General features: G+C 42.6%; 2 protein-coding genes across 3 annotated transcripts in view; one reads left to right on the forward strand and one right to left on the reverse strand.

Moving 5' to 3' along the window:
• The first annotated feature begins 16,709 nt into the window (after positions 1–16,709).
• rmdn1 (regulator of microtubule dynamics 1) lies at positions 16,710–27,114 on the forward strand. The gene is made up of 10 exons (XM_080543818.1): positions 16,710–16,849; positions 17,718–17,823; positions 17,996–18,083; positions 19,040–19,199; positions 20,202–20,291; positions 20,375–20,430; positions 23,520–23,607; positions 23,692–23,722; positions 23,849–23,982; positions 24,091–27,114. Exons 1-10 carry the CDS (start codon positions 16,718–16,720, stop codon positions 24,133–24,135), a joined length of 930 nt encoding a protein of 309 aa, XP_080399944.1. The 5' UTR covers positions 16,710–16,717; the 3' UTR covers positions 24,136–27,114.
• Positions 27,099–27,329, reverse strand: part of wwp1 (WW domain containing E3 ubiquitin protein ligase 1) — a 54,231-nt gene continuing 54,000 nt past the window's right edge. For both annotated transcript variants that reach the window (XM_080543816.1, XM_080543817.1), the window contains exon 25: positions 27,099–27,236. In XM_080543816.1, the coding sequence (XP_080399942.1) occupies positions 27,137–27,236 (100 nt within the window). In that variant the 3' untranslated portion in view covers positions 27,099–27,136. The remainder of the gene's footprint in view (positions 27,237–27,329) is intronic.

Genomic DNA, 27,329 nt, shown 5'->3' on the forward strand with positions numbered 1-27,329 from the left:
GGAATAAGAACATAAAGTGAATATAAAAACATGTATAAAAACATACACAAGATCTAACTTTCATATCCCTTTCATCTCCCTACCTTCCACAGTCTTTCTGTACTTCCCACTGGCTTTCCACCACCTGGCTTTCTGCGCTCACTCTTCCTCTCTGTTCTCCATGCTGCTCCATACCCCCACCCCTCAACTGTCCCACAACAAATACATAAAAACAAACAAATACATTATTCACAAATATATAGTGGATATTTTGAACATGTTTGAAATCATGAAACAGATACATGCCCAATAGGAATTATTCTTCCTTATGGAGTTATCAGCTTTTTGAAGCTGTGCTAATCTGTACTTCTGCTCTTTAGGTTTCTCGTTTAAGAAGTGACTTATGGGCATCATCATCATCATCATCATCATCATCATCATCATCATCATCATCATCGTCATCTTTGTTTGGCAAATAACACTTCCAACCTCTTTTCTGAACTCTGGATACAGTGAGGATCCATGTGAGATTGTGGATTCAACTTCATTGTCATTGCACAGAGTACAAGTACAGTACTTATACAACAAAATGTAGTTTAGCATCTAACCAGAAAGTGTGAATAGTGGTATGGTATTACAGTGAGTATAAATACATGAATATACATGATATACCTTTTCCTCAATAACAGGGCTGAGATCCAGAATACAGTCAATGTTTCCTCTGCATTAGGAGGAACTGGTTGGCTTTCTCTCTACAGTCATGGGCTCCCCGTCCCCTAAATCAACTTTAATCCCGTACAGAGCTTGCAAGTTTTCACCTCCAATGATGTCAAGTACCACAACTGTGTAATCGCCTCTCCTAAAGGGCTTGAATGAATGAATGAATGAATGAATGAATGGTCTTTATTGTCATTAATGTACCATACAACGAAATTTAGGAGGGGGGGCTCCCCTGGTGCTAGGAAAAAAAATACTAAAAACAAGAAGGGAAAAGAGCTGGTTTACATAAATAAAGGCTATATACACTATCCACTATACTATACTACTATACTATACAAATAAAACACTGTGCTGTACTCTATGCTATGCTATAAATATCCTAACATTTCCTATCTCTGAACCTTCTGTACACGAGGGTTGTCATATTGCACATAGAATTATTGCACATTCATTTAAAGTGTCGCAGTTTGCAGGTTTGAAATGTTCACAGTTGTATTTCAGTATTGCACTTGATTACAATCTAGTAGCTGCCATCAAATTGTCTAGATTGTCCAGGGCCTAGAACCTAGGTCTTTGCTGTGTTCAGGGCCTGAATGGCCCTAGGGTAGAAATTGAAATTCAGTCTATTTGTCCTTGCGGCTGTTTGGGTAATTCTTGCTTCAGCATGGTCCTTTGTTGCCCTGGCCTTCAGATTCCTCCATCTTAGGGTGTGTTCTCACTAGAACATTTGCTTCACTTGGAATCAGAGTTTAGGATAAAATTCGCTTTGCTCTGCGTCGTTTGGAGCTGTGAGAATGCGCATTCGAAGTCACTCCCGGAGCAAACAACCGACGGATGCTCCGCTTGAAAAGGGTGGTTTCGCTCCGGTTAGAAACGACACATCTAGGCTGTCCATAGGAAAACAACAGTGCATGCGTGTTGATTTGGATAAGAGCGGGACGAACGGGCAATTTTAAATTTCTTCTGACCATGTTACTTTGTTTACATAAAGGGCTGTGAGAACGCAAATCAGAGAAATAATTCATGCAACAATGTTGCAATCTCATCCACTTGCTCCGGGTCTTGATTCAGACTTTCATGTGAGAACATGACCTTAAGTTCACTTGCTCTGTGGTCCTCTTCTAGCCAGACTCCATGGCATTCACATTCTGGATGATTTCAACCCAAATGTCTTTTTTCTTTTTGTTAGTGTAGTATATTTTACTTAAACACACACATGCATGGACTGTATTACTTAGGGTTAGGCTTTTTGGCTATGGAAGAATGTCTGCTGACAAAGGGGTGTTTTATGACACCTTGTAACACATCCTTTTGTCTCAAGAGCCATAATTATGTTTTTGCCTCAAGAAGTGGATATGGGCATTTTAGGATGATTTCCTGTGAATCTGCCCTGACCTTTAACCTGGAACAACATTAGGCCAGAGTGACATCATATGTGAGTGCCCCTCTTTCACACCTTGATCACCCATACAGTGATTGTGATAGGACCCTTGTTTTAAAACTGTATTTACATATTGTTGTTGATAAATACTGAGTGAGTGGAGGGGACTGCCCTTCTCTCTTGATCATCCCAGCACCCAGCTCTCATATATGTTGTAACCTGTGTACTTTGTTTAAATAAATTGTCTTAAGACTCAGAAGTATATTCTTGATTAATATCCAACAAGTAACTTAAGAAAGATACTACATTAGTTAGTTAGTTGTTTCTCCACCCTTACAGGGATGAGGTAGAGCAGCTGAGCAAGCTGTGCAAGGTTAACAACCTGCTGCTGAACCAGTCAAAGACCCAGGAAATCATCGTGGACTTCAGGAGGAAAAAATCTGAGTCTCAACCCTCCGATTCCTGGGGGTGCACATACAGGATGACCTGTCCTGGAAGAACAACACAGCAGCCATCATCAAGAAGGCACAACAGCGGCTCTTCTTCCTGAGAGTCCTCAGGAAAGACCACATCGGACAGGAGATGCTGGTGACCTTCTACCGCTGCGCAGTGGAGAGCATCCTCACCTACTGCATCTGCATCTGGTTCTCCAGCTGCACAGCCGCAGAGAGGAATGCGCTACAGAGAGTCGTGAGATCGGCCCAGAAGATCACCGGCGCCCCCCTCCCCTCTCTGGAAGAGCTGTACAACACACGCTGCCTCAGGAAGGCCTCCAAGATCTCCAGAGACCCATCCCACCCTGGGTACGAACACTTTGCTCGGCTGCCCTCGAACAGGCGGTTCAGGACCATGTTCGCAAGGACAAACAGACTGAAGCTCAGCTTCTACCCCAGGGCCATTCAGGCCCTGAACACAGCAAAGACCTAGGTTCTAGGCCCTGGACAATCTAGACAAATTGATGGCAGCTACTAGATTGAAATCAAGTGTAATACTGAAACACAAATGTGTACATTTCAAACCTGCAAACTGCGACACTTTAAATGAATGTGCAATAACACTATGTGCAATATGACAACCCGTACATAAGGTTCAGAGAATAGGAAATGTTAGAATAGGTATAGCATAGCATAGAGTACAGCACAGTGTTTTATTTGTATAGTATAGTATAGTGGATAGTGTACATAGCCTTTATTTATGTAAACCAGCTCCTTTCCCTTCTTGTTTTTAGTTTTTTTTCCTAGCACCAGGGGAGCCCCCCCCCTCCCAAATTTCGTTGTTTGGTACCTGTACTATATCAATGACAATAAAGACCATTCATTCATAGTAGAACTAAAACGTCATACTATTGACTCATAATGGCGCCTAACCCCCTCCAGCAGTGCGTGGGTTTCTGCAACAATGAAATTAGGTCCTTTTGAATCCATGGTTCCACCTCTTTGGTGTAGTGAACATAGAGTTTATAGGACTTGGGCATGGTTGATTTAATTGAACACAAGCCAAAGCACATCTGCTAATTGATGTTAAATGGCTGTGTGTTTGAAAAGACCAATTACACAGCCATCTTATTCAACCTTTCTCAGGGGAATTACAGAGGCACTGACATGGCAGGTGGGTCATTTTTTTTATACGGTGCCTTTTTTCCGTCCCCAGTACTAAATCATGTTGTATTTTGTCTAAATTTGGACAAATACTAATTCCATTAGGTTTTTCATGTATAGTCAATTGTTATTTATTATGAATACAATGATATGGGCTTCTAAGTTGTTGTTTTCTACATTTTAAAAGCTTTGGTTAAAGATGTAAATGGGATTTTGCATGGGATTTGGGATGTCCCCAGTGTTGTTCATTCAACTTCAATCCAAATAATAACTATTAAAAACATATACATTTCCAAATATGTTATTATTATTTCATTTTCCTGATCAATATCTATTGAAATCAAATATAGTTTTTATCCATTTAAAAAAAAAATGTGTACAAAAAATTAAGGTTTTGCTTACAATATTGCTTGTCCCTGCGATCACTGTCCACCCTGTTATGTCCCTTTTAAAAGAAAACCATATTTCTCAATCACATCACTCTCATGAGGTGACATCACATCAGTGGAGGGGATTTCAAATGTGGTAAGCTGTGTGATTTTCTACCTCTTTTACCATCTGATTTTTATGTTTTTATCCAGTGAGTTTAATGTGGTTGACCATAACGTGTCCACCCTGTTATGCCTAAATATTGAGGAGATCAATCAAATTGAATAATTTCAAAAAAAGTATTTAGTGCAAATTAGATTCCTCATCAAGTATTCATGGTCATTCTAGGCATTATGCTAACACAGGCAGGCTAAAGGCTAACTTTAACTCAAATGTAAAAGCTACCCATGTAGCTGTCTGTCAGTGTCCCATGTAGCTGTCTGTCAGTGTCCCATGTAGCTGCCTGTCAGTGTCCCATGTAGCTGTCTGTCAATTAATACAGTTGCAGTAACTAGAGAGAAAGAAGTTGTCTTTATTTGCACTTGACACCACGGACCTCATTGTCTCTTAGCTTGTTGTATAGCATTTTCGCTTTTTAATTGTCTAGTGTGTAATATTTGTGATATGTTATATGTGTATATGTTTGTGAATATGTGAATAGTTTTCTGTTTATGCACCTTCAGAAGAACCACTACAATTTCATTGTATAGGCAACTGTACAACGACAATAAAGTCTATTCTATAAAAAAAAATGTCCAAACTGCATCTTCACAGGCTCAAGTTCAGTGTGATGTGATGTCACAATGATGCCATACATAGGGATAGAGTCTTGGGATGTGAACATTCTGGGAGTCAGTCAGTCAGTTGGAGAAAGACTACGCATTGGTAAGTCCTCTGTACCAAATGTTCCAAATGTTCCTTTGAAAAAGCAATGATTGTTATCAAAAAAGCAATGTAATGTCCTGCTAATTTGTACAGTATTGTGCACAGCAGATATTCAAGTTTTGTCTTGGTGTGAATTAACATTAACAAAAACATTATTGCAAACCAGCATGTATTTCTCTGGTCAGATTTGTTGCATTTTTTTAAAAATTCAAAAACTAAAAAACTAAAATGTGTGTATTTGCTAAGAGATCTGTCTGTCCCATGTAGCTGTCTGTCAGTGTCCCATGTAGCTGTCTGTCAGTGTCCCATGTAGCTGTCTTTCTGTCAATGTCCCATGTAGCTGCCTGTCAACGTCCCATGTAGCTGTCTGTCTGTCAGTGTCTCATGTAGCTGTCTGTCAGTGTCCCATGTAGCTGTCTGTCTGTCAGTGTCTCATGTAGCTGTCTGTCTGTCAGTGTCATATGTAGCTGTCTGTCTGTCAATGTCCCATGTAGCTGTCTATCTGTCAGTGTTCCATGTAGCTGTCTGTCTGTCAGTGTCTCATGTAGCTGTCTGTCAATGTCCCATGTAGCTGTCTGTCTGTCAGTGTCCCATGTAGCTGTCTGTCTGTCAGTGTCATATGTAGCTGTCTGTCTGTCAGTGTTCCATGTAGCTGTCGGTCTGTCAGTGTCCCATGTAGCTGTCTATCTGTCAGTGTTCCATGTAGCTGTCTGTCTGTCAGAGCCCCATGTAGCTGTCTGTCAATGTCCCATGTAGCTGTCTGTCAGTGTCCCATGTATCTGTCTGCCAATGTCCCATGTAGCTGTCTGTCTGTTAGTATCCCATGTAGCTGTCTGTCAATGTCCCATGTAGCTGTCTGTCAGTGTCCCATGTAGCTGTCTGTCAGTGTCCCATGTAGCTGTCTGTCTGTCAGTGTCCCATGTAGCTGTCTGTCAGTGTCCCATGTATCTGTCTGTCTGTCCCATGTAGCTGTCTGTCTGTCCCATGTAGCTGTCTGTCAGAGTCTCATGTAGCTGTCTGTCAGTGTCCCATGTAGCTGTCTGTCAAAGCCCCATGTAGCTGCCTGTCAATGTCCCATGTAGCTGTCTGTCAGTGTCCCATGTAGCTGTCTGTCAATTAATAGAGTGGCAGTAACTAGAGAGACAATGTCCAAACTGCATCTTCACAGGCTCAAGTTCAGTGTGATGTGATGTCACAGTGATGTGATGTCACAATGATGCCATACATAGGGATAGAGTCTTGGGATGTGAACATTCTGGGAGTCAGTCAGTTGGAGAAAGACGACGCATTGGTAAGTCCTCTGTACCAAATGTTCCAAATGTTCCTTTGAAAAAGCAATGATTGTTATCAAAAAAGCAATGTAATGTCCTGCTAATTTGTACAGTATTGTGAACAGCAGATATTCAAGTTTTGTCTTGGTGTGAATTAACATTAACAAACAAATTATTGCTAAGCAGCATGTATTTCTCTGGTCAGATTTGTTGCATTTTTAAAAAAAAATCAAAAATGTAAAAAACTAAAATGTGTGTATTTGCTAAGAGATCTGTCTGTCCCATGTAGCTGTCTGTCTGTCAATGTCCCATGTAGCTGCCTGTCAAAGTCCCATGTAGCTGTCTGTCTGTCAGTGTCTCATGTAGCTGTCTGTCAATGTCCCATGTAGCTGTCTGTCTGTCAGTGTCCCATGTAGCTGTCTGTCAATGTCCCATGTAGCTGTCTGTCAATGTCCCATGTAGCTGTCTGTCAATGTCCCATGTAGCTGTCTGTCAATGCCCCATGTAGCTGTCTGTCAATGCCCCATGTAGCTGTCTGTCAATGCCCCATGTAGCGTCTGTCAGTGTCTCTTGTAGCTGTCTGTCTGTCAATGTCCCATGTAGCTGTCTGTCAGTGTCCCATGTAGCTGTCTGTCTGTCAGTGTCCCATGTAGCTGTCTGTCTGTCAGTGTCCCATGTAGCTGTCTGTCTGTCAGTGTCCCATGTAGCTGTCTGTCAGTGTTCCATGTAGCTGTCTGTCAGTGTCCCATGTAGCTGTCTGTCAGTGTCCCATGTAGCTGTCTGTCTGTCAGTGTCCCATGTAGCTGTCTGTCTGTCAGTGTCCCATGTAGCTGTCTGTCTGTCAGTGTCCCATGTAGCTGTCTGTCTGTCAGTGTCCCATGTAGCTCTCTGTCTGTCCCATGTAGCTGTCTGTCTGTCAGTGTCCCATGTAGCTCTCTGTCTGTCCCATGTAGCTGTCTGTCAGTGTCCCATGTATCTGTCTGTCTGTCCCATGTATCTGTCTGTCTGTCCCATGTACCGTAGCTGTCTGTCTGTCCCATGTAGCTGTCTGTCTGTCCCATGTAGCTGTCTGTCAGAGCCCCATGTAGCTGTCTATCAGAGCCCCATGTAGCTGTCTGTCAGTGTCCCATGTAGCTGTCTGTCTGTCCCATGTAGCTGTCTGTCATTGTCCCATGTAGCTGTCTGTCAGTGTCCCATGTAGCTGTCTGTCAGTGTCCCATGTAGCTGTCTGTCAGTGTCCCATCCCATGTAGCTGTCTGTCTGTCAGTGTCCCATGTAGCTCTCTGTCTGTCCCATGTACCTGTCTGTCAATTAATACAGTTGCAGTAACTACAGAGAAAATGTCCAAACTGCATCTTCACAGGCTCAAGTGCTGTGTGATGTGATGTCACAGTGATGTGATGTCACAATGATGTCATACATAGGGACAGAGTCTTGGGATGTGAACATTCTGGGAGTCAGTCAGTTGGAAAAAGACTACGCATTGGTAAGTCCTCTGTACCAAATGTTCCAAATGTTCCTTTGAAAAAGCAATGATTGTTATCAAAAAAGCAATGTAATGTCCTGCTAATTTGTACAGTATTGTGCACAGCAGATATTCAAGTTTTGTCTTGGTGTGAATTAACATTAACAAAAAAAGTATTGCTAAGCAGCATGTATTTCTCTGGTCAGATTTGTTGCATTTAAAAAAAAATCAAAATGTAAAAAACTAAAATGTGTGTATTTGCTAAGAGATCTGTCTGTCCCATGTAGCTGTCTGTCAGTGTCCCATGTAGCTGTCTGTCTGTCAATGTCCCATGTACCTGTCTGTCTGTCAGTGTCTCATGTAGCTGTCTGTCAATGTCCCATGTAGCTGCCTGTCAATGTCCCATGTAGCTGTCTGTCAATGCCCCATGTAGCTGTCTGTCAATGTCCCATGTAGCTGTCGGTCAGTGTCCCATGTAGCTGTCTGTCTGTCAATGTCCCATGTAGCTGTCTGTCAATGTCCCATGTAGCTGTCTGTCTGTCAGTGTCCCATGTAGCTGTCTGTCAATGTCCCATGTAGCTGTATATGTCCATATACACCACCCCTTGGCCCATACACACACCATTCCCCACTCCACTGACATTCTCTCATCTCTGTCTATCTCTCACCTCTATACCCTCTATCTTATCGAGACAGCGGTAAAGGCTGTTCTCCATAAGGTGTCACGTGCTGGTAACCTCTGTCCCTGAAGAAGCAACAACCAAGAAGACGTCGCTCATTAAGTGCCTTTTAGTTTGCTATGTGATTGTGCTAATAAGTTTAAGTCTAATTGAGACAGCGGTAAAGGCTGTTCTCCAACAGGGGTCACGTGCTGGTAACCTCTGTCCCTGAAGAAGCAACAACCATCGAGACAGCGGTAAAGGCTGTTCTCCAACAGGGGTCGCGTGCTGGTAACCTCTGTCCCTGAAGAAGCAACAACCAAGAAGACGTCGCTCATTAAGTGCCTTTTAGTTTGCTATGTGATTGTGCTAATAAGTTTAAGTCTAATTGAGACAGCGGTAAAGGCTGTTCTCCAACAGGGGTCACGTGCTGGTAACCTCTGTCCCTGAAGAAGCAACAACCAAGAACACGTCGGTCATTAAGTGCCTTTTAGTTTGCTATGTGATTGTGCTAATAAGTTTAAGTCTAATTGAGACAGCGGTAAAGGCTGTTCTCCAACAGGGGTCACGTGCTGGTAACCTCTGTCCCTGAAGAAGCAACAACCATCGAGACAGCGGTAAAGGCTGTTCTCCAACAGGGGTCACGTGCTGGTAACCTCTGTCCCTGAAGAAGCAACAACCAAGAAGACGTCGCTCATTAAGTGCCTTTTAGTTTGCTATGTGATTGTGCTATTGAGTTTAAGTCTAATTGAGACAGCGGTAAAGGCTGTTCTCCAACAGGGGTCACGTGCTGGTAACCTCTGTCCCTGAAGAAGCAACAACCAAGAAGACGTCGCTCATTAAGTGCCTTTTAGTTTGCTATGTGATTGTGCTAATAAGTTTAAGTCTAATTGAGACAGCGGTAAAGGCTGTTCTCCAACAGGGGTCACGTGCTGGTAACCTCTGTCCCTGAAGAAGCAACAACCATCGAGACAGCGGTAAAGGCTGTTCTCCAACAGGGGTCACGTGCTGGTAACCTCTGTCCCTGAAGAGGCAACAACCAAGAAGACGTCGCTCATTAAGTGCCTTTTAGTTTGCTATGTGATTGTGCTATTAAGTTTAAGTCTAATTGAGACAGCGGTAAAGGCTGTTCTCCAACAGGGGTCACGTGCTGGTAACCTCTGTCCCTGAAGAAGCAACAACCAAGAAGACGTCGCTCATTAAGTGCCTTTTAGTTTGCTATGTGATTGTGCTAATAAGTTTAAGTCTAATTGAGACAGCGGTAAAGGCTGTTCTCCAACAGGGGTCACGTGCTGGTAACCTCTGTCCCTGAAGAAGCAACAACCAAGAAGACGTCGCTCATTAAGTGCCTTTTAGTTTGCTATGTGATTGTGCTAATAAGTTTAAGTCTAATTGAGACAGCGGTAAAGGCTGTTCTCCAACAGGGGTCACGTGCTGGTAACCTCTGTCCCTGAAGAAGCAACAACCATCGAGACAGCGGTAAAGGCTGTTCTCCAACAGGGGTCACGTGCTGGTAACCTCTGTCCCTGAAGAAGCAACAACCAAGAAGACGTCGCTCATTAAGTGCCTTTCAGTTTGCTATGTGATTGTGCTAATAAGTTTAAGTCTAATTGAGACAGCGGTAAAGGCTGTTCTCCAACAGGGGTCACATGCTGGTAACCTCTGTCCCTGAAGAAGCAACAACCAAGAAGACGTCGCTCATTAAGTGCCTTTTAGTTTGCTATGTGATTGTGCTAATAAGTTTAAGTCTAATTGAGACAGCGGTAAAGGCTGTTCTCCAACAGGGGTCACGTGCTGGTAACCTCTGTCCCTGAAGAAGCAACAACCAAGAAGACGTCGGTCTTTAAGTGCCCTTTAGCTTGTTATGTGTTTGTGCTAAAAAGTTTAACTCTAATAGAGACAGCGGTAAAGGCTGTTCTCCAACAGGGGTCACGTGCTGGTAACCGCTGTCCCTGAAGAAGCAACAACCAAGAAGATGTCGCTCATTAAGTGCCTTTTAGTTTGCTATGTGATTGTGCTAATAAGTTTAAGTCTAATTGAGACAGCGGTAAAGGCTGTTCTCCAACAGGGGTCACGTGCTGGTAACCTCTGTCCCTGAAGAAGCAACAACCATCGAGACAGCGGTAAAGGCTGTTCTCCAACAGGGGTCACGTGCTGGTAACCTCTGTCCCTGAAGAAGCAACAACCAAGAAGACGTCGCTCATTGCGGCCCCGCGGTGGCGCAGCGGTCTAAGCATTAGCCTCTAGTGCAAGCTGCCCACCGGGGACTGGGATCGAATCCCGGTCTCGCCAGACCCGGATATGGCCGGGGCTCACAGGGAGCGGCATATTGAGCGGCCGCTCCCAAGGGGGGTATAGGACTATTTTCCGGACAAGGATCCGTCGCGCAACACCGCCCCCGTCTGGTGCTGGAGTAACGGTGTCGGGCTCGAGGAGCCAGACAGCTAGTCTGCCTGGCGATCTCCTCTGGGGCTGCCGGCCACGGGGTCGTGCGGCGGATCCTACGCAATAGGCAGGGGATAATTGGATGCTAGGTTGGGTGCAATTGGATACCAAATTGGGTGAAAAAGGGATAAAAAAAATAATAAAAAAAAGAAAAAAAGAAGACGTCGCTCATTAAGTGCCTTTTAGTTTGCTATGTGATTGTGCTAATAAGTTTAAGTCTAATTGAGACAGCGGTAAAGGCTGTTCTCCAACAGGGGTCACGTGCTGGTAACCTCTGTCCCTGAAGAAGCAACAACCAAGAAGACGTCGGTCATTAAGTGCCTTTTAACTAGCTATGTGATTGTGCTAAAAAGTTTAACTCTAATCGAGACAGCGGTAAAGGCTGTTCTCCAACAGGGGTCACGTGCTGGTAACCTCTGTCCCTGAAGAGGCAACAACCAAGAAGAAGTCGCTCATTAAGTGCCTTTTAGTTTGCTATGTGATTGTGCTAATAAGTTTAAGTCTAATTGAGACAGCGGTAAAGGCTGTTCTCCAACAGGGGTCACGTGCTGGTAACCTCTGTCCCTGAAGAAGCAACAACCAAGAAGACGTCGCTCATTAAGTGCCTTTTAGTTTGCTATGTGATTGTGCTAATAAGTTTAAGTCTAATTGAGACAGCGGTAAAGGCTGTTCTCCAACAGGGGTCACGTGCTGGTAACCTCTGTCCCTGAAGAAGCAACAACCATCGAGACAGCGGTAAAGGCTGTTCTCCAACAGGGGTCACGTGCTGGTAACCTCTGTCCCTGAAGAAGCAACAACCAAGAAGACGTCGCTCATTAAGTGCCTTTCAGTTTGCTATGTGATTGTGCTAATAAGTTTAAGTCTAATTGAGACAGCGGTAAAGGCTGTTCTCCAACAGGGGTCACATGCTGGTAACCTCTGTCCCTGAAGAAGCAACAACCAAGAAGACGTCGCTCATTAAGTGCCTTTTAGTTTGCTATGTGATTGTGCTAATAAGTTTAAGTCTAATTGAGACAGCGGTAAAGGCTGTTCTCCAACAGGGGTCACGTGCTGGTAACCTCTGTCCCTGAAGAAGCAACAACCAAGAAGACGTCGGTCTTTAAGTGCCCTTTAGCTTGTTATGTGTTTGTGCTAAAAAGTTTAACTCTAATAGAGACAGCGGTAAAGGCTGTTCTCCAACAGGGGTCACGTGCTGGTAACCGCTGTCCCTGAAGAAGCAACAACCAAGAAGACGTCGCTCATTAAGTGCCTTTTAGTTTGCTATGTGATTGTGCTAATAAGTTTAAGTCTAATTGAGACAGCGGTAAAGGCTGTTCTCCAACAGGGGTCACGTGCTGGTAACCTCTGTCCCTGAAGAAGCAACAACCATCGAGACAGCGGTAAAGGCTGTTCTCCAACAGGGGTCACGTGCTGGTAACCTCTGTCCCTGAAGAAGCAACAACCAAGAAGACGTCGCTCATTGCGGCCCCGCGGTGGCGCAGCGGTCTAAGCATTAGCCTCTAGTGCAAGCTGCCCACCGGGGACTGGGATCGAATCCCGGTCTCGCCAGACCCGGATATGGCCGGGGCTCACAGGGAGCGGCATATTGAGCGGCCGCTCCCAAGGGGGGTATAGGACTATTTTCCGGACAAGGATCCGTCGCGCAACACCGCCCCCGTCTGGTGCTGGAGTAACGGTGTCGGGCTCGAGGAGCCAGACAGCTAGTCTGCCTGGCGATCTCCTCTGGGGCTGCCGGCCACGGGGTCGTGCGGCGGATCCTACGCAATAGGCAGGGGATAATTGGATGCTAGGTTGGGTGCAATTGGATACCAAATTGGGTGAAAAAGGGATAAAAAAAATAATAAAAAAAAGAAAAAAAGAAGACGTCGCTCATTAAGTGCCTTTTAGTTTGCTATGTGATTGTGCTAATAAGTTTAAGTCTAATTGAGACAGCGGTAAAGGCTGTTCTCCAACAGGGGTCACGTGCTGGTAACCTCTGTCCCTGAAGAAGCAACAACCAAGAAGACGTCGGTCATTAAGTGCCTTTTAACTAGCTATGTGATTGTGCTAAAAAGTTTAACTCTAATCGAGACAGCGGTAAAGGCTGTTCTCCAACAGGGGTCACGTGCTGGTAACCTCTGTCCCTGAAGAGGCAACAACCAAGAAGAAGTCGCTCATTAAGTGCCTTTTAGTTTGCTATGTGATTGTGCTAATAAGTTTAAGTCTAATTGAGACAGCGGTAAAGGCTGTTCTCCAACAGGGGTCACGTGCTGGTAACCTCTGTCCCTGAAGAAGCAACAACCAAGAAGACGTCGCTCATTAAGTGCCTTTTAGTTTGCTATGTGATTGTGCTAATAAGTTTAAGTCTAATTGAGACAGCGGTAAAGGCTGTTCTCCAACAGGGGTCACGTGCTGGTAACCTCTGTCCCTGAAGAAGCAACAACCAAGAAGACGTCGCTCATTAAGTGCCTTTTAGTTTGCTATGTGATTGTGCTAATAAGTTTAAGTCTAATTGAGACAGCGGTAAAGGCTGTTCTCCAACAGGGGTCACGTGCTGGTAACCTCTGTCCCTGAAGAAGCAACAACCAAGAAGACGTCGCTCATTAAGTGCCTTTTAACTAGCTATGTGATTGTGCTAATAAGTTTAAGTCTAATTGAGACAGCGGTAAAGGCTGTTCTCCAACAGGGGTCATGTGCTGGTAACCTCTGTCCCTGAAGAAGCAACAACCAAGAAGACGTCGCTCATTAAGTGCCTTTTAGTTTGCTATGTGATTGTTCTAATAAGTTTAAGTCTAATTGAGACAGCGGTAAAGGCTGTTCTCCAACAGGGGTCACGTGCTGGTAACCTCTGTCCCTGAAGAAGCAACAACCAAGAAGACGTCGCTCATTAAGTGCCTTTTAACTAGCTATGTGATTGTGCTAAAAAGTTTAACTCTTATCGAGACAGCGGTAAAGGCTGTTCTCCAACAGGGGTCCCGTGCTGGTAACCTCTGTCCCTGAAGAAGCAACAACCAAGAAGACGTCGCTCATTAAGTGCCTTTTAGTTTGGTATGTGATTGTGCTAATAAGTTTAAGTCTAATTGAGACAGCGGTAAAGGCTGTTCTCCAACAGGGGTCACGTGCTGGTAACCTCTGTCCCTGAAGAAGCAACCACCAAGAAGACGTCGCTCATTAAGTGCCTTTTGAATGAATGAATGAATGGACTTTATTGTCATTGCTACAGTACAGGTACCAAACAACGAAATTTAGGAGGGGTGGCTCCCCTGGTGTTAGGAAAGGGGAAAAAAAACACTTTTTAAAAAATCACAAGAAGGGAAGGAGCTGGTTTACATAAATAAAGGCTATGTACACTATCCACTGTACTATACTGTACAGATAGACGACTAGGGTTGTCATATTGCACAATAGTATTATTTCACATTTATTTAAAGTGTCACAGTTTGCAGGCTTGAAATGTACATGTTTGTGCCTCAGCACTACACCTGATTTTTTCAGTCCAGCAGCTGCCATCAATCCGTCCAAACTGTAGTTTGCTATGTGATTGTGCTAATAAGTTTAAGTCTAATTGAGACAGCGGTAAAGGCTGTTCTCCAACAGGGGTCATGTGCTGGTAACCTCTGTCCCTGAAGAAGCAAAAACCAAGAAGACGTCGCTCATTAAGTGCCTTTTAGTTTGCTATGTGATTGTGCTAATAGGTTTAAGTCTAATTGAGACAGCGGTAAAGGCTGTTCTCCAACAGGGGTCACGTGCTGGTAACCTCTGTCCCTGAAGAAGCAACAACCAAGAAGACGTCGGTCTTTAAGTGCCCTTTAAATTGTTCTGGCCTTCTTTCTCTCTTTCTATCTCTCTACGTGACGGGACGCATGGTGCAACAGCGAGGCCAGAAACACACACGCACGCACGCACGCACGCACACACACACACACACACAAACACACACACACACACACACACACACACACAGTGAGTGGAGGGGACTGCCCTTCTCTCTTGATCATCCCAGCACCCAGCTCTCATATATTTTGTAACCTGTGTACTTTGTTTAAATAAATTGTCTTAAGACTCAGAAGTATATTCTTGATTAATATCCAACAAGTAACTTAAGAAAGATACTACATTAGTTAGTTAGTTGTTTCTCCACCCTTAGTAGAACTAAAACGTCATACTATTGACGCATAATGGCGCCTAACCCCCTCCAGCAGTGCGTGGGTTTCTGCAACAATGAAATTAGGTCCTTTTGAATCCATGGTTCCACCTCTTTGGTGTAGTGAACATAGAGTTTATAGGCCTTGGGCATGATTGATTTAATTAATTTTAATTAATTTAATTTTGCCATTTAGCAGACGCTTTGATCCAAAGCAACTTACAATTACGAATTACAGGGACATTCCCCCTGGAGTAACTGAGGACTAAGTGCCTTACCCAAGGGCACACTAGTAGTGGTGTGGCTTCAGGCGGGATTTGAACTCACAACCTTCCGATCCCAAGTCCAACTCACTATCCACTAGACCACCACTACCCTTTGGCTTGTGTACTAATTGAACACAAGCCAAAGCACATCTGCTAATTGATGTTAAATGGGTGTGTGTTTGAAAAGACCAATTACACAGCCATCTTATTCAACCTTTCTCAGGGGAATTACAGAGGCACTGACATGGCAGGTACTGTCCATCTCCACCACCGTTTTGGTAGGAAACGATACCGTCAAAGAGTAATAGGTAGCCTAAAGTCTACATTATCACTGTAACAGTTAAAAAAATCAAGTGCAAAATATAAATTAATTTCTATATACTACATGATACAATTTTTTATTACATTTTGTTCCTGAAATCCCCCCTGAATCCTATGGAGGACGGATCGTCAGATCGTGCCACAATAAAATACAATGCACACCGAAATGCAATACCACATTGAAATGCAATACATGTGTAACACTAAATACAATGCAAAAATACAGAATATTTGTGCCAAAATGAAATCAATACAGCCGTATTGTATTTCGAGATCAGGTGAGTTGCGATTCTAAATCAGTTTCTTACCAAATGTTGCTAGCATTTTACTATTAAATAGTATAGCCAGCTATAAAATAATATAATTATCTAACATACAGTGCCCTATCTGGACTGCATAGTGCACCTATAATTATCGCAACAGTACTCAGCAACACAGATCAGGGGGGTATTCCACGTATGTTGATTACTAGTATATTCGCGATTAAATGGAAAGCCTCGTTCAGGCAACTGCGCCAAACACACCATTGTGACATTGTCGATGCAACCAAGCAGCAAATTATTTGAGCCACATTCATGGAACAGAAACAGAACTCGAGTTGAAATAATCGCGAATTAGAGAAACTAGCCAGGATTGGCTCTAATCGCCTATCGAGGAATACCCCCAGGTGAGTCCAGCACCGAATCTCACACCGCACCTTACGTCATCGTTCCTACTATCAATGTTTCCTACTGTAAAGACAATACATAATGTATTGCATTCAAGCTTATAATAATGTAGGTTCAAATACATATGTATATAATAATCTAGATAGTTAAACTATCTATCTATCTAGCTACCTATCTTAGTGAACCGAAATCGTATGTAGGAACGAATAGGTCGTTATTATTCCCTGTTGACAGCATAGGACGGGGACCCATTCTACCATGATGCATTCAAGAACAGCCTCGTCACTTCTATGTTGAACTACCACCGAAAGCATTAAGAGACGTTTATTATTAGAATAAATTAATGTATGGCAAATATTTGCTGATGACTGACCACCTTGACAGGTCATTTCTGTCGCAAATATTATGACCCATTCATCGTTATAAACAGTTCACACGAACCCCGCGAAGTTATTTGTGTTCTGCAACGTTTTTGAACGGTTGTTATTCTGAATGCGCCACGTTATATTTATTTTCTACCTTTTCGGCTCAGAAAGCCACCAGTCCACTTTTGGGAGTTAAGTGAGGATGACAGGTTTGATGTTCCTGCGATGTGCCGCTCGAACGATGCTCTCGGTGTCAGCCTGCAAGAATATCCAGATCAGGGGACAAAAACGGCAATACTTGACTGGTTTCAGGAAGACAACTTCATATCTTACGGTAAATAAAACATCTATTTTCTTCTCATGTATTAAACAGTGGAAGAGCTTTTTGAGTCAGCCATGTGAATGTTATGTTGTGATATGCCAGGGGTAAATATTATTGCATTTGTTTGAAAATAGCCTATGCCCTATGTTGTCTGTAGGTGAAACAGCGTCTGTAGGTGAAAGGTCAATAATGCACACTAATCTAAATGCTTAGTAGATATCCCTCTTTGGGTTATATTATTATTGATCGTTTTCCATATCATTATTGTTTTCCATATCATTATTGTAATTCTACTGGAATTTTCTAATGGAATTTTATTTTTATCGAATTAATTCTTGCCATTATTATTAGAATTGTATACTTTTTGTATTGTATTATTTTTGTCCTATTATTTTTGTGTGTGCATTCCTGGGGGGTATTCCATCAACGTCGGTAAAACATTGTTTACAAATCCAGGCTTATTTAGATAAGTCTCGCGAGACGTACCAAAATAAGCATGCATTAGTTGATCTCGCGAGACTTATTTATAGAAATAAGGATCCATAAAATGGATTTTCCTTTAGCGGCGTTGATGGAACACCTGGACTGGTTCCCGTTTTTGGAACTCATAACACAACAGCAATCTATCAACTTGGGTTGAACTCTAAACTGGCTCACTGCCTTGATTCAAAGTTGCCCCTCCACATTAGTTGTGTCTCGGGGCTACCCTCGGTCAGAGAGAGTTGGCCTCAGTGTTAGTGTTAGTGTTAGCTCACTAAATGGGGAAAATTCATTGATGGCCTATATCAACCACATCAGGATGGGTACTGAGCATTGTCTTGTGATAGTTTAGATTCAGCTACCTTATGGCTTCATGATAACCAACTCTGTTCTCATACAGGGTGGACGAACAGCATTCTTGCTCAGCTTACCTACACTGTCTTTTCTGGGCCATGAAGCTTACAAGAGGGTGCATAGTGCAACTGTGGTCCATGCTCTAGAAAAAGGTATTCTACTTGAATAGGCTACTGATAGATGTAAAAAATGAATCAAACAAATGCATTAAAGTCAACTAATTTCAAATGCTCTTGCATGCGAAGTACATGCGAAGTACAGTACAGTACAGTACAGTTGATGCCTTGATCCTTTTTATTCGTGCTGATTTTATTTGTATTTCAGCTGAAGAGGTTTTGGAGCAAGCAGATTACCTGTACAGTTGTGGGGAGACAGAGAAACTATATCAGCTCCTGCTACAATATCAGAACAGGTATTTCATTTGTCCACCATGTCAACGAAGCATTGAGGTGTCTTCAATCACACTCACTCACGGCGGGTCCCATTTGTATCACAGTGAGCATTGCAGACATGATTTCACTTTTTTTTTTTTTCCACAACTAAAAGGTGCCCTTTAATGACCTAGTTGTCTGTTTACTGAACTTGACACGACATTGTACTGTTGTATGTTATTTGTGTCTGAATGAGGAGTAAAGCTACAAATGAATTGCCCCCAATGGGATCAATAAAGTTTGTGAGCTTAGAATGATAAGTTTCTATCTCCGTTTAGGGTAGTTCAGAGATATTGAGCGTCAACGTTTCTACATTCCATTATGTTCTGTGAGATGGAACCTTTGTATTTTATTAATTACTAACTCAAAAAATGTCAACATTTAAACATATAACATAAATAACACCACACAGGCATTAATAAACAATGGATCAGATTATGTAAAAAAACTCAATTTTGACAAAAATGGAGATAGAACCTTATAATTCTAACGTCACGAGTTGTCTGAATCTGAATCTGAATCTGAATGGGCAAGTGGCAACGCTTCAGGATGGATGGAAAACGTCAGCGTCCGGTTCTCACTGATTAAGACTCAGTTTTAGGTCTTTGCGCTCTTTGCAAAATAAGCTGGGACAAAGCTACCATTCAGGGCTCAGCAGGCGATGTCAGACGGCTTACACAGAATGCCCTTGAACCTCTCCAAACAGGCTTTTGTCCCACAAACCCTTAAAATGTTTGTCACTTGCCCAGGAAAATGTTCTCCAAGTGTTCTTGTCCCATAGCTCATTCTACCTAACCTTGTAACAGTATGTTAGACTTCACTATAGGTGGAGTATGGAGAGAGATACATTACATACAGTAAGAGAGTATACATTACATGAGCCGATGCCAAGTGCCATTCAGCAGTGACAGTATTCTGTGTGTGTGTGTGTTTCCAGTGATGATGCTGAGTTCCTTTGGCGGCTGGCCCGGGCATCTCGTGACCTCTCCCTCCTCTCACACATGGCCGTAGAGGAGAAGAAGAGGCTGACATTCGAGGCCTTTGAATACTCTAAGAAGGCGCTGGAGAAAAACGAGGCCTGTTTTGCTGCTCACAAAGTAAGCTCTCTACTGGAGCTCTCTACAGTATAGTTTTAATCTGGAAGTTTCAGACTGACTGACATGCCTTGGTTCCAAAGGTTCTTATTGAGTGAAGAAGTTCCCGATTTCACAAGTGAATGTGCCCCGTCATACTATTTGCATCAGTGACTATTTACAAAATTCGACACCCCCATGAAATATTGTTGATGTAATTGAACCAAAAACAATGAAAACGTAACTTTGTTATCATTTATTTAACAGAAAATGAACAAAGATGCCAATTCCTACTGAGGAAAAAGTTAGGACACCCTATGCCCTAATAGCTGCTATTGCCCCCTTTGGCTGAAATAACATCAATCACATTTTCCTCAAGCACCCTCTGATACAATAAATAATTCATAGTGGATTCTATGACGGTGAGCTGACTGGGCCCTGCTGCAGCAAAGCAGCCCCAAAGTATGACATTTCCACCCCCATGCTTCACAGTTGGTATGAGGTTATTGTGCTCAAATGCTGTCTTTGGTTTGCGCCAAACATGTCTTCTGTGACTGTGGCCAAATAATTAAACTTTCGATTCATCTGTCCAAAGCACATTGTTCCAAAAGTCCTGGGGCCGGTTTCACAGACAAGGCTTAAGCCTAATCCTAGACTAAAAAACATCTTCAATGGAGATTTTACATTGAAAGTGTGATTTAGTCCAGGACTAGGCTTAAGCCTTGTCTCTGAAACCGGCCCCTAGTGTTTGTCTAGGTGTTTTCTGGCCAACTTTAGTCTTGCTTCGATGGATTGTTTTACAGCAAGGGTTTCCTCCTTGCACACCTCCCATGAAAATCAATGTCCATGTACTTTGACATCAACCGTGGCAAGAGCATGTCTCAATATTGCTGAAATGAAGATCAAATGTCCATAATGTTTAAATATGTTGAAAAAGACAAAGGTTTTCATGGGGTGTCCTATCTTTTTCAGATGACTGTATATGGTGGTACTCCTATTGAAGTCTTCCATCTCTTGTCTTTTCAGTGGTATGCGGTGTGTCTTAGTGATATCGGCGATTACGAGGGGGTCAAAGTGAAAATAGGAAATTCTTACACCATTAAAGAGCATTTAGAGGTAAGCTTTTCATTTATGTCCAATTAACACAAATAGCCATTTGAATATTAGCAGCAGTCTCATCATAAACATGTCTTCCGTAGAGAGCTGTCGAGCTTAATCCAAACGATGCTACGTCTATACATATCATGGGTCATTGGTGAGTTATTTGTGAGGAAATTCAATGGGCCCCCAATTTGCTTCTGCAAAAGAGCTCTGCACTACATTGTCTAAATTGGTAATATTGTTCCGAAAAGTTTAGTTTCAGTTAGCGTAAAGGCAGAGGGCCGGCCTCCAGTAATGAGTCGGTGGGTATAATAATATAATATGATACGCTGAAGTCCATTGTCCTCGACCAATCAGGATCTCACTGTGAATGTTGGAATGGATCATTATTTTTGACAAATAAAATACTACGTTTAGGCAATGAATGTAATCACGAGCTGAAGTGTGATGTCATCATCTAAGTACTCAACAAACCTACGGTAGCACACCAGTTTCAACCTGCTGTGTGTCTCCAAGTCGTGACGTTAGAATTATAAGGTTCTATCTCAATTTTTGTCAAAATTGAGTTTTTTTACATAATCTGATCCATTAGGTGTTTATTAATGCCTGTGTGGTGTTATTTTTAAAATGTTGACATTTTTTAGTTAGTAATTCATAAAATACAAAGGTTCCATCTCACAAAACATAATGGAATGTCAAAACTTTGACGCTCAATATCTCTGAACTACCCGAAACGGAGTTCTATACCTTATCATTCTAAACTCACAAAATGTGTAATGGTTTAACGACCCAGTCATGACCTTTGCCACCTTATCATTTGCTAGATACTTGGGCAATTCTTCTTCTCACGCATCCCCCATAACAATACAACTTTATTGTACTCTTACAGTTGCCTACATGAATTTATTTATATAATTTCATAACTTTTTGTTCCTTCTCTGTAACCGCCATCACTGTATGGTTATTATTACAGTTGTGTAGCCTATTGTAGGCCTACTTGGGGTCGCTGGCAATAGTGGATAATATTCGACGTAAAAAGAAATACATCACAGGATAATTGTGTAGCACATTGTTAGAAGACAGCCATGCGCGCGATTCCAATAATCAGTGTGGGGATGGACATACAGTATATCTCAAAAGTGAGTACACGCTTTAGATTTTTGCAAATATTCTGTTATATCCTTTCAGGGGATAACATTATCCTACTGAAACTTTGATATAACTTAAAGTAGTCATTATGCTGCTTGAATAACAGTATAGAATTATTGTCCTTTGAAAATTACCCAGTACACAGCTGTTAATGTCTAAACAGCTGGCAACAAAAGTGAGTACACCCCATAGTGAACATGTCCTAATTGTGCCCAATGATGTTGTTTTCCCGCCCTGGTGTCATGTGACTCGTTAGTGTTACAAGGATTCAGGTGTAAATGATAAGCAGGGCTGTTAAATTTTGTGTTTTGGGCACAATTCTCTCTGAATGCTGGACAACATGGCACCTCATGGCAAGGAACTCTCTGAGCGGCTGAAAAAAAGGATTATTGCGCTTCACAAAGATGGCCTTGGCTATAAGAAGATTGCCAACACCCTGAAAATGAGTTGCAGCACAGTGGCTAAGATCATACAGCGGTTTTCCAGGACAGGTTCCACTCGGAACAGGCCTCGCCAGGGTCGACCAAAGAAGTTGAGTCCACGTGCTCAGCGTCATATCCAGAGGTTGGTTTCCAAAAATAGACGTGCGAGTGCTTCCAGCATTGCTGCAGAGGTTGCAGAAGTGGGATGTCAGCCTGTCAGTGCCCAGACCATACGCCGCACACTGCATCAAATCGGTTTGTATGGCCGTCGCCCCAGACAGAAGCCTCTTCTGAAACCGATGCATAAGAAAGCCCGCAAACGGTTTGCTGAAGACAATGAATCCAAGAGCATGAGTTACTGGAACCATGTCCTGTGGTCTGATGAGACCAAAATAAACCTGTTTGGGTCAGATGGTGTCCGGCGTGTGTGGCGGCACCCTGGTGAGGAGTACCAAGACAAATGTGTTTTGCCTACAGTCAAGCATGGTGGTGGCAGCATCATGGTCTGGGGCTGCATGAGTGCTGCCGGCACTGGGGAGCTGCATTTCATTGAGGGACACATGAATTCCAATATATACTGTGACATCCTGCAGCAGAGCATGATCCCCTCTCTTCGGAAACTGGGCCGTAGGGCAGTTTTCCAACATGATAACGACCCTAAACACACCTCCAAGATGACAACGGCCTTGCTGAAGGTTAAGGTGATGGACTGGCCAAGTATGTCTCCAGACCTAAACCCAATTGAGCACATGTGGGGCATCCTCAAGAGGAAGGTGGAGGAGTGCAAGGTGTCCAACATCCGTGGGCTCCGTGATGTCGTCATGGAGGAGTGGAAGAAGATTCCAGAAGCAACCAGTGCAGCTCTGGTGAATTCCATGCCCAGGAGGGTTAAAGCAGTGCTAGATAACAATGGTGGTCACACAAAATATTGACACTTTGGGCACAATTTAGACATGTTCACTATGGGGTGTACTCACTTTTGTTGCCAGCTGTTTAGACATTAACAGCTGTGTACTGAGTAATTTTCAATGGACAATAAATCTATACTGTTATTCAAGCAGCACACTGACTACTTTAAGTTATATCAAAGTTTCAGTAGGATAATGTTATCCCCTGAAAGGATATAACAGAATATTTGCAAAAATCTAAAGGGTGTACTCACTTTTGAGATATACTGTACATTTAGTTCATACGATTTTCCCCTCCCAATATTACCACCGAGTATGTCTAAGTGGAATGTGACAATTTTCAGGATGATTCAAACAACCATAGTTTTAGTTTGTGCATAAAGGCTCTACAAACATAGGCTTGCATAATGTAGTAATACGAGAATACACAATAATATACAATAGGCCTATTTCCAATTTTTTCTAGAGGATGTCCTGGTGGTATGAGCTCATCCTTGGGATTATCCCAGACAGGAGACAGCTGCCGTCATAATCAAATAAGTGTCTATTTTCACCTAATTATTGAAGTGGAACGTCATCTGTGTTTGTGTTGATTGGGGCAGATGGGTTATCTGGTGACACCAAATGGGTCTTTGCAGTTTGATTTTGTTTTGCGCAACTCTTTAGCAGAAGCAAATCAGGGCCCAATGTTGTGTTAAAGTCCACTCATATTTGTGAGGCAAGAGTTGTTGGGGTCATCGTTTGAAGACTGTTCTCACTTTCAGGTGTTTCGCCTTTGCCGAGTTACCATGGTACCAACGCAAAGTGGCAGCCATGATTTTCGCCTCGCCTCCGACCTCCACGTATGAGGAGGTAATGATGTTGTAGATGTACCAGATCTGATGACTTTAAACTACCAGGCACATGTATGACTCTGTATGTTTTTGATATCCTCAGGCCTTGGCGTTCTTCTTGAGAGCGGAGGAAGGTATGTCACTGCTGTTCTCAGTGTGCAGGTTTAGTAACTGAGCCAATGTCAACTGTAGAATGCTGAATGCATAGACATTCAGCATACAAGTACATCTCTGAACCTTTGCTGTATCCTTTCCTTTAGTGGATCCTAACTTCTACAGTAAGAACTTGTTAATGGTGGGGAAGACCTACATGGCCATGCAGGACAAAGAGAAGGCGGTGCTTTGGCTGAGGAAGGCCCGGGACTACCCTCCACACACAGAGGAGGACAAGGAGGTGAAATGCAACACCAGAGACACTTTCACTGCAATACCAGAGACACTTTCACTGGATCAGGAGTCATTATTTGCTCATTCACTATCCTGTTTCTTCCCGTCTCTACAGGTGTATAAAGAATCTCTTGAACTTCTGAAGAAACTGAATGGATGAGATGACCACAAACATGGAGACAAGTGGCATTGTGTGGCTTACAATGATAGGTGTACATTAATTCAGATTGTCTATATCTAATGTGAAAGGGTGTACGTGCATGGCCATAATTGGAGGAAATGGCACATGCCTTTCGATTAACCGATAGTGATTTACATACTGTGTTCATTTGAAGTTAATGCAATTTTAATGTACTGTGCTTCACTAGGTTTCAGTGGTACCAGACAGCTGCGTGTTTCTGTATCGCTACATCAGAGATCAAACTGTAAATCACAAAACTGCAGTCAACGGGATCCAATGTTCCATTAGGTTATTGGTCAACTCAATGTAATTAATGAGTTAATCTGAGTTGTTGTAATAACATTGACACTAACCATGGTTGTAATCTATGCAGATTTACACACGACGACAACGATTTGAATGAATTTGGACCCGGTGTAAAGATGGTCAGATACATTTATTAAATATGGTTCTTTCCACAGGCAAGATCCAACCCCCAAAAAAAAAAAACTAGAGAAAATAAAATGTTTTTAAGAACAGAATAAAAATAGCCAACAGGTTTAGTGAATCCTGAGCAGTAGGCCTCACCCCCATGTCTATTGTCTCTCAACAGAACAGCATGGAGGGCAGGGGTTCATTTATTTCATAAATCCATCTATTCATTCAAATGGGTAAAAGCAGATTAAAAATGAATCTTTTATACACATTGTCTCCAGTATGGGGCATTCTGTACAGTGTAGGTGTTTACAGTGTGTATCTACACGCGATATGTTACAGTTCATCTCTGATACGAACAAGGCGTCACAGAGCCTGTCGATGGTGAAGCTCTGAATACTACGAATAATTAAGTACTTTTTCTATTCTTTTCCTTTTTACATTGAATTATTTTCCATATACACACACAATTGATTTTCTTTTTGATTACTGATTTTGTTCAAAAGGAAGCACTTTATCATTATGGTGTTTGATTTCAGTGAGTCCTTTTGGTCATTCATACAGGAGTAAATTACAAATGCGACTTTTGCTGTTTTTTCGTTTTAATTTTCTGTGTGTCCCTCCTTCCTTTTATTGTCAATGGGAATAGTGACCAGATGTTATATACATGACTGATAGAATGAACCTGTTAGTTAAGTACTACGGTTTGCAGTGGTCTGAACAGAAGCTCAACAGAAAACGTGCAAATAAATGGCTTGGGCTCGTCCCTGCTCTAAACAATCAAACAGACAAAGCGTCAACGTGTTGGTAGAAATTTCACATTTCAAAAGAGAGAAAGAGAAACATTGTTTCAAACATACTGTAAATGAAAATAAATCCTGCAAATAATAATGTTTAAGAGACAACCTGAAGCCAAAGCAGTGATGTCATTGCTTAGCCAGCAGCCAAACAGAGACCTTGGACCTACAGAGAGGTTTTACAGGTTATTCCATTTGGCCTGTGGCACAATACTATAGAGTAGACCGAGTGAGATGGAATATATAAGCTACTTTCACAGAGAAGAAAATCATCTTGTCTGTTCAAAGGGCAAAAAGAAAAAAAAGATCCCTTCTGAAAGCTGCAGTTACTAACAACACTGTTAGAGAAAGGGCACTCACTGTTTTTCACACTTTCAATCATTTCATGGCAAGAAAAGTTTTGCCCTCCTAGGGCAGTTTCTGTACATTTTATGCTTGAACTTCAAATGTCTCCCCTTTCAATGTGGTGGCTGGTGGGTGACAACTGTTGAGCTGAAACCCTCTTATTTCTGTTGTATTTTCTACCAGGAAAAGTCAAGTAACACATCTAGATGACGCCCCCGGAGGGGCGGACAGCGCAGCGTGCTTGTGACTAACAAAACGCTCAGGGGAGAGTTACAATTTTGCCGCCTCGTAACAAACTGCCTTCTCATTCATACTTGTTTCTCTCTTTGTGAGTAGCAACTGCTTTGCTCCAGGTGTACACACAGCTTTGAGACTAGGCTATATCATCTCAACAAAAATTATAATAATAATACAACATTACGTAATAAATTAAATAGGCAGGTAAAATAATGTAAGAGAAGAAGAGAAGCCAGGTGCAGTGCCGCGGCCGGAGAGCGAAGCTTGAGTGCCGCTGCCCAGACCTAAACACGTCTCCTCTCTGCTAACAACACCACTCACTAGACCTGACACTGGGCTTACGTACACTGCATCTGAACCAAGCACCATTTCATTGGGTAAGTCTTGCACCTGCATTTAAATGGGTCTAATTCATTCAAAAATAAAAATGACTGACAACTGGATGATATCCGTTTTGCTTCCTTGGTTGACAGCTCTGACTGTTCACATCACCCCAGCTACAGGACTGGAGAATCTCACTTGAAAGGTACCATCCTCTCACTCAAGAGGTACAAGGTGTAGACTTTGAAGACTTTTGTCTGTCACCAATTCCATGTCATCTTTTGATCAGGATTAGGAAGAGGAGGAGGAGGAGGGGGGGGATGGACTCCAGGCAGAATACTGGTCTTCCTTGAATGATGATAACAATACTGACAGAGGCTAGCAGGCCTCTATTGATGTGTGTGTGTGTGTGGAATAGGGGTTAGGGCGGTCTTCCTCTTCTCTGAAGGCAGCCATGCAAGCGCAGCACAATCGCAACTACAGGTCCAAAAAACCCAGGCACTGGACCAAACACTACAATCACCCTTAGAGGCTCTATAAAACTAGAGCCGGAAGTATGGTTCAACTAGAAAATCCTCTCTACGTTTTCAGTCTCCTTTTAATAAACCAGCCAAAAAGGAAAATAAAATCATATATAAGATTTCAGTTTTTTAAAAGAGGAGGAAAAGCTGAAATGCTTGCATATTTCATGGGGTATATAATATAAGGGGGGGGGGGGGCTTGCTTGATGAGGCTGTCAATTAAAGATTTGGTTTTCAAATGACAAAATAGCTTATGTACATTGGTAGTTATCTGTGCAATTTTTCCTTTTTTGTTTTGTTTTACTTGGCTGGATACACTGCAAGTAGAGAGACGACCTTCTCTCTCTACTCTTGGCCAAAACCTTCAGTCTCCTCGATGGCGAAGAGCAGCTTCTCTTTCAGCTGTTCAAAGCTTTTGTAGGGGGGCAAGTCCAGCCTGTTAAAGCTACGACACAAACACATGAGACAGTCGGTGAGTACGGGGGAGTAACAGCTTGGTTATTTGACATCGTGAAACATCTGGGAAGATTGTGAACCT

The sequence above is a fragment of the Nansenia antarctica genome (assembly GCF_963989245.1).
Source record: "Nansenia antarctica genome assembly, chromosome: 13".
Classification (NCBI taxonomy): domain Eukaryota; kingdom Metazoa; phylum Chordata; class Actinopteri; order Argentiniformes; family Microstomatidae; genus Nansenia; species Nansenia antarctica.

Excerpts from the sequence above, each read along its gene's own strand:
- rmdn1 (XM_080543818.1), top strand. The coding sequence starts at position 16,718 with ATGACAGGTTTGATGTTCCTGCGATGTGCCGCTCGAACGATGCTCTCG. Across the intron at positions 18,084-19,039 it reads CTGCTACAATATCAGAACAG|TGATGATGCTGAGTTCCTTT; the intron begins GTATTTCATTTG and ends GTGTGTTTCCAG. Across the intron at positions 20,431-23,519 it reads ATACATATCATGGGTCATTG|GTGTTTCGCCTTTGCCGAGT; the intron begins GTGAGTTATTTG and ends TCTCACTTTCAG.